Consider the following 7,834-nt stretch of genomic DNA (forward strand, 5'->3'; position numbering starts at 1 on the left):
TGTCAGAATTTAGACTGCACAAGCATTTTTTAAAAACTATTTTCTCCATTGTTTTATTTAATCTTTGTTTAGGTGGTGAGATCTGCTGAAGAAGCTGCTTCAATGCTGGCCACTTCCATTAGCCCAGATCAGTGCATCAAAGTACTTTGTCCCATTATCCAAACTGCAGATTACCCCATTAATCTGGCTGCAATCAAAATGCAGACAAAAGTGATAGAGAGAGTATCTAAAGAAACGCTTGCTCAGCTTTTACCAGAGATTGTGCCAGGTCTAATACAGGTAAGAAAACACAGCAGATGTAAAGAATTAAACCAGAAGTTTAAATCTCTTTAGCATTTCACTCAGCTCTCATGGAAAACTTTGATTTGGGTAGTAGATGGTTGCATTTGTGGCCCTGTGATGGGGTATATAAAGCCCACACTGGCCCAGGAATGGTTAGAGAGCGCTTGAGAGCTCTATCTGGTATACCTGGGGATGGCGTGGTCAGGTTGAGGGAGGAACTCAAAAGAAAGTGTGTGTGACAATCTCCTGGGAGGAGAGGCTGTATAAGGAAGGGTGGGGAGTGGGAGAAAGGTATAGCTGCAGAAGCCAGGATTAGCTATGTAGTGAGTCCAGTGAAGGGGCAGTACTCGCAGAAAGTTTATCTCAGGAGATTGAGTCACAGGGAAGAACAGAGAAATGGAGAGGCTGAAACTTCAAATCCAGCAGAGGTGAGAGAGGTCCAGTGGTATTTATAGTGTAGACTCTATTTTTGTTGGGAAGGCGGGCCAAAGGGAAGCCTTTGGGGTTTGCGGTATTTGTTTCAATGCTGGCGAAGGACATTATTGCCCTGGCAAAAGCAGCACTTTAGTGGAATCTGCCAGAGACCCAGATCCCAAACACAGGAGACCCTCAGAAAAAAAAAACACAATGGGGTGCTTCGAAACAGGTCCAAAATATCTTCATTGTTTGGAGCAACATCATTCTGATTCTGTTGTTTGGAGCAACATCATTCTGATTCTCAGTCAGTCAGTCTAGGACTTTAAGGAGATACATTACATTTTAATGTGTTCCTAAAGAATAAAATTATTACATTAAATTTCAGCTTTAGGGGCTATTAATAGATTACTTTTAAGTAGTGGTTCTCAAGCTGTGTTTCAAAACTGTCCTGTAAAGCTCTCCCTTCATTTCTTAAAATTAAATATTTTAAGAATGAGGGGGGCGGGATTTGGTTTTTGGAAAGAGAGTCCATGAGGTGACTTTTCTTTTGTGAAGTTGCCCAAAGAATGAAAACATTGGATAATCTGTTTTGGGGCAACTGAGGTCTGGTTTTGTATTGATGTGCAGAATAATCTAGCAGTCATTTTACTGAATTTAGTTATTTGCAGTTTTTAATTGTGCCATTGATTAGAAATGGCTCTCATTTACTTCAACAGACCACAATGCACAGAATCCCTAAGATTTTAGAAACATTAAAAAACGTTTATCCAGGTGCAACACATTTTCAGCCTTTAGATTAGATTACTTGAAACCATTTTAGTGATACTTTTTCAGGAAGATTTCTTAATCTAGTGGCTAGTGATGATATACATTGAAATTAACATTTGAGAAGTCTTGGTTCATGTTAAAGAAATATTATGCAGTCATCATGTTTATGTTCCACATGCTGATCTCTACTAAATCATTAAGAATCTTAATCCAGTGAAGTTATGATTTCACCTATTAGATGCTCAGCATATTGCAGGATCTTATCATACATTTGGGTGACTTAAATTGGTTCTATTAATTCAGTTTAAAGGTTTTGTATAGTGGGGTGGGGATAGCTCGGTGGTTTGAGCATTGGCCTATTAAACCTTCAATCCTTGAAGGGGCCACTTAGGGATCTGGAACAAAAATCTGTCTGGGGATTGGTCCTGCTTTGAGCAGGGGGTTGGACTAGATGACCTCCTGAGGTCCCTTCCAACCCTGATACTCTATGATTCTAGATACTATGTAATATTTTTCTCTGTTCCTTTAAAATAGTTTTTATTTTCTTTTGTATAAAATCCACTATTTTAAAAATGAGAGAGAGAAGACAGGACCACAAAGCATATGTCTACACTGCAATACAACACCCGTGGCTGGCCTGTGTCACCTGACTCAGGCTCACAGGGCTCAGGCTGCGGGGCTATAAAAATTGCAGAGGATGTTTGGGCTTGGGCTGGAGCCCAGGCTCTGAGATCCCATGAGGGGGAGGGTTCCAGAGCCCAGACTCCAGACTGAGCCCGAACATCTATACTGCAATTTTATAGCCCCCCCAGCCCAAGCCTCCATGAGTCCAAGTCAGCTGGCATGGGTCAGCCATGGATATTTTATTGCATTGTAGACATACCCAAATGGTCTCATAGCCGAGCGGAGGTTTGGATAGGGCAGACTGAAGTATAGCTTAAATGTTTTTAAACTTTGTTTTATGTTAACTAGTGTATTAAAATGGAAAATTTTGTACCAGTTCAGCTGTGCTTCTTTCCAGTATTACTTTTTTGGCACAAAAGATATTTTTACAGTGCCATCATAATCCTCTTTATAGGAAGTGCAGGAAATGTTGCCATAAGTAAGGTTGCCAGATACTTTCCATTATAAGAACCTGTTTTCAGATACTTATAATTTTGCCAAACTTAACAGTTTGGACTGAAATTGTCCTTGCTAAGTGTCTCAGGCATGTGTGTTTGGGTTTTTTTGGGGTTTTTTTTTTGGCAGGGAGGGAAGTTTTAGTAAAAATGATTCAGCCATTTCCAAGAAATAGATTAGGGGAAAGTGCATTGTATTGCCCACGTTAAAAATAATAATAATCCTGTCACTATTTTGTTCCATGCTTTGGACCAAGGACTTGAAATTTGGTGGTGTTGAGGCAGGAGGAGTCGCCCTCTTGTGGGGGATGCCTTTTTTTGCTATCCCCATGAAAACTTGCCCATATTTGGACAAGTCAGAACAGTTCTATTTGCTCCTGCTCAGGAGAAACTTGTTAGACTTTGACAGCTAAATTCTCCAAAGATTCCACCTGTACTTGGTATATTCTAGCCCAACTCTGCAGGAGGATAGAAGTGAAGAGGGGGACACAGACATCAGGAGCTGGGGAAGGGCAGGAATAGAGGATTGGGGGTAGGAGCCAGGGAAGGAATAAGAGGGGGATAGGAGCCAGATGGGGATGGTGGGGAAGAAACTGGAGAAAAGAGGCTAAGAACAGAAGAGGACAGGGAGAGGCTGATTGAAACGGGAAAAAGGGTCTCTAACCACTAGCAAACACTCCCTTCAGAACCTGGAATTTAACCTGGTAGTCCTGAGTCTGCATTCTTCTACGGTCAGCAAATAGCTGTGAAACCTACTGGCAAAGTGTGTGTGTCATCCTACTCTAGTGTTAGTCCACATGGAGGATGGCAACCTGCTGCTGCTGCCAGTTACTCCATGAGCTCAAGTGGTAGATGTCTGTGGACCTAATGGTCCAAACTCTGTTGATTTGTTAAGTTGGGGGTCAGTCTGATTCCACAATATTTGGTGGGGGGTGTTTAAAAGAATTAGGAAGTTACGTTTTTAAGAAACTTACATTAAATGGGCGTTACAGTTGTGACAACAAGCTCTCAAAGGTTAGGAAATTCCAGAAATAAGGTTGCACAAGCAACCATATGGTTACCTCCCTCTTCAGGGACCTCTCATAGGAGAGAATCCCTTTGTAAGATGCGGATTCTTTTCTCAAGAAGAGAGCCAAAGATGAGGTTCCTTGGCAACACCAAGGGAAAGGATTTTACATCTGCTATTTCCTGATGCCCAAGAAGAATGACAGTCTGACACCCATCCTGGACCTCAGAAACCTCAACAAGTACGTAAGAAACTTCAAGCTCAGCAAGCAGCAAGTTGGAGTTCAGTGCACACTTTCACAAAGCACTGCTCCTCAGCCTTAGAGTTGCATTCTGATGCTCAGTTTGAGAGAGCAGCACAACAGTCCATATTTAACTAAGAACCCACCATCATCCTGCTGATATCCCACAAGTGGGAGTGCACGGAGACCCTTGATGAAGAAAGAGATTACTAACCAGTAACTATTGTTCTTCAGAAGTCGTCTCTGTATATTCATACTACCTACCCCCTTCCTCTCTACCTCAGAGTTCTATATAACATCTGGACTCGACAGTTAGAGGGAAGGAGTTGAGGTGGTTGGTGGATGCATTCTTGTCGAGTAGGGCAATGATGTTGCACCCATGCAAGATCTCTCATGTGCTTCTCAATGGACGTGGATTTTCAAGGCAGTTCCACAGTTCTATGCTTGGGGCACCATATTCCACAAGTGTAAATGCACAGAGGTGACTCTCAGAGAACAACAGTTACTGATAAATAACCTCTGTTTACCTGGGCAAGTTTAATTTTGGCATTTTCTAACTTTGGAGTGCTTCTCTTGGTAACCTTAACATTCATTTAGTGTGATTTTTGGGGGGGGGATGTATCTATAAAAATAAATCTCTCTCTTGGAATTTTAGTCATATGCTACCTATTAATGTTAATTTCCTTGCTTTCTAGGGTTATGATAATTCGGAGAGCAGTGTTCGTAAGGCTTGTGTTTTCTGCCTTGTAGCCATTCATGCAGTAATTGGCGATGAACTAAAACCACATCTCAGTCAACTCACAGGCAGCAAAGTAAGTGGAGGATGCCATTTACAGAAATCCTAGTCCCTAATTGCATGTATATGTTTACGGTGTAGTTGTGAGCAACTATTAAAACTAAGAAAGTATATATCTGAAGGAATAATAACCCAGGTTGCTGAAGCTACTAGCAAACAGAGAGGATCAAGGTGACTTTCATATGTGAGACTCAAAAATATGCAAACCATAAATCCAATCTTCATGCAAGTGAAGTTTTAATTGATTTATAAGAAATGCTGAATTAGGCCCCATGTTTTGCTGTGTTAGATTAGATTTGGTTATATTATAAATTAGCTCAAAAGCACAACTGTGCCTCAAAATATAAAAAAAATTCTCTTTGAAAAATTAGATTAAGGAACCTTCGCATAAACATCCTTAAGATGGTTGAGTACACCTTCAAAATCAGTGTATTGACTTAGTGTTGTGTATATATTACATAAGATGGTAGGTAATTCCACACCGAACATAATCAGTGTATTGACTTTCATCTCCACCATTGCTCCATCTGGTGTTGCCTTTTGAAAATGTCATTGTTTGGTGGGAGATAAAGGTACATTAGAAGTAAATTAACCAATTATGTTTCTATCTGTTCCTCTCCTTAAGTAATTTGCATGCCACAACCTTTTAAGTACATATTATTTTTGTATTATTTGAAAAACACAAAATCTTTAATGCATCTTTTTGGATGGCTGCACATTTGCAGAAAAATTTAATTTACATAAAGAACAGGAGTACTTGTGGCACCTTAGAGACTAACACATGTATTTGAGCATAAGCTTGCATCCGAAGAAGTGGGCTATAGCCCACGAAAGCTTATGCTCAAATAAATGTGTTAGTCTCTAAGGTGCCACGAGTACTCCTGTTCTTTTTGCGGATACAGACTAACACGGCTGCTACTCTGAAACGTTGTCATTAATTTACATAGAGACAATTGAACATTAATTATATATGATCTTGTCCTGGGAAATACATAAGATGACTCACTTTTATGCATTATGATGAGTGATGAGATCCAAAACTTCCACTGTGTGGCTATTGCGTGCTCCCCTCCCCCCCCCCTTTTTTTTTTTTAACATGGTTTTAATAGGATGACCCAAAACCAAGGATTTTTTAGGGAATAGAAAACCCCACTTACCCTGAGCATTAAGGGCTCCCAAAACCCTACCAGTGACTAGAATCAAAATGGGTTTTCTCCGATAAAAATAACACCAACTTATTCACCGTGCCTCTAAAATTTAGTAATAAACAACATTAACCCCAGCTCAACTACTTCAGCTCCCCGCTTTTTTGTGTGTTTAATATAACTTGAGCAATAACTCCTTGTGAAGAATGTTGGTCTGTTTTGAGTTTTTCACTTGCAGGTACATAAAAAGATACTTCTTCCTTTATTTTAAATTCACCTAAAGATTTTTACTTTCACCGAAGGGAAAACAGCTCAGTTATTAAAGTTGGATGAATATTTTTTGGTTACCAGACCTCCCTTATAATCTTTAGTTTAATGGTTAGGGTACTGTGCTGAGTGTGGGAAACTCAGGTTCAATTTACTCTGCCTCATGAGGATCGGTGACTTGTACTTGGATCTCTCACGTTCTAGGTTGAGTGCCCTAATTACCACACAAGAGAGTCGCTCTCAATCTCTTTCCTTTCTATTGTCCTAAATGACCATGAATATCTACTATAATTGACAATGGGTAATCATTGGGCCAGGGAGAAAGTGTGAGAATTACTCTATAGCCAGGTGGTTAGGTCATCCATGTTGGATGTGGGAGACCCCAGTTCAAGTTCCTGATCCACATGAGGCAAAGGAGGGAATTGAACCTGGGACTCCCATGTCTCAGAAGAGACCCTAACCACTGGGCTACTCCTGGGGGAATTCTGCGCCACTGCACAATGCAGAATTTTGCAGAAAATAATGTTGTGCATGCAGAATTTCCTTTTTCCCCCCCACAGAAATGAGCTCAGAGCTATTGGTCACCACTAGGGGCTGCTGAACCTGGCAAAGCCCAGCTCGCAAATAGAAGACAAGGCCGGGGGGAGGGGGAGGAAGAGTTCCCAGCACACCCTGATGGAAGGAAGCAGTGGCATGTGGGGAAACTCCATGCGAGCCTGGGATCCAGCATCAGGCTGTTTCTCCCTCTGGATTCTTGGACTCTGGGGGGTAGTGGGTGTGAGTGTCTGGGGTGGGGGGGGGGCGCAGAGAAACAGGAACTGGGTTGTCGTAGGGGTTTCTTTAACTCTCTACTTCTGGGGGAATTTTTGTGAGTGTCTGTATTGTTACAGACATACTTGCTGACAGCTATTTTGAAATAAACTACCAAAATAATTGAAACTGGCATGATTATATAGTGTTGTTTTGAAAAATAAAATTTGCAGAATTTTTAAATATTGAGCACAGAATTTTTAATTTTTTGGCGCAGAATTCCCCCAGGAGTACACTGGGATAAAGGTTATAAAAGAGGTCCTCTTCTCCCCTCCCCCAGTCATTTTCTGACTCTAGTCCTTTATTTTTGTAAAACCGCTCAAAACTGAAATGAAAAATGTTGGGTTGAACCAAAATGTTTTGTTTCAACCTTATTCTAAATATTTCAGACTTTTTGATTCGCCAAAAAAAATTCATTTTCGGTTTGACCTGAAACAAAACTTATTTCAGGGTTTCAGCATTACCAGCGAAGCAAAAAATCCATCATTCACTCAGCTTTATTTAGAATTTTCTTCACTGTCTGTCTTCTTACCCATGCTGATAGACTATTTTAGAATTTTTACTATTAAACTGTGTTTCTGATAAATGTTAAACAAATGCATTTCTGAATTAAATCTTCAGATGAAATTATTGAACCTTTACATCAAACGTGCACAAACAGGCTCTGGAGCAGGTGACACAGCAGCAGATGTTTCTGGACAAAGCTAATGAAACTGACGACAGTGAACCAGGTCTTCTAAAGAAAGGACAGAGGCACTCTGATATCAGTGAAAGGAAAATTCTCACACACACCTTTGGAACTCTTTTTTTTTTTTTTTTTTTTTCTTTTTTCCCCCCTCTCCAGTTTGTCTTTTGTTTTCTTTTTTTGTTATTTTTTTAAACTGATGGCTAACCCTCAGCCTGCATGTGACTGTTGCAGTAGAATTATTCCAAATCCAAGGAGAAAACAGTATTAATATCAGCTGGTCAAAACACAATAAATTT

The 7,834-nt window shown here is 40.3% G+C and overlaps 1 protein-coding gene across 32 annotated transcripts in view; it reads left to right on the forward strand.

Annotated features, from left to right (window-relative positions):
• The window catches only part of CLASP2 (cytoplasmic linker associated protein 2), a 288,662-nt gene extending 281,104 nt beyond the window's left edge, over nucleotides 1-7,558 (forward strand). For all 32 annotated transcript variants that reach the window (XM_065398871.1, XM_065398877.1, XM_065398874.1 and 29 more), the window contains 3 exons: nucleotides 73-279; nucleotides 4,528-4,644; nucleotides 7,472-7,558. In XM_065398871.1, the coding sequence (XP_065254943.1) occupies nucleotides 73-279; nucleotides 4,528-4,644; nucleotides 7,472-7,558 (411 nt within the window). The remainder of the gene's footprint in view (nucleotides 1-72; nucleotides 280-4,527; nucleotides 4,645-7,471) is intronic.
• The last annotated feature ends 276 nt before the right edge of the window (nucleotides 7,559-7,834 follow it).

The sequence above is a fragment of the Emys orbicularis genome, chromosome 2 (assembly GCF_028017835.1).
Source record: "Emys orbicularis isolate rEmyOrb1 chromosome 2, rEmyOrb1.hap1, whole genome shotgun sequence".
NCBI classification, from domain to species: domain Eukaryota; kingdom Metazoa; phylum Chordata; order Testudines; family Emydidae; genus Emys; species Emys orbicularis.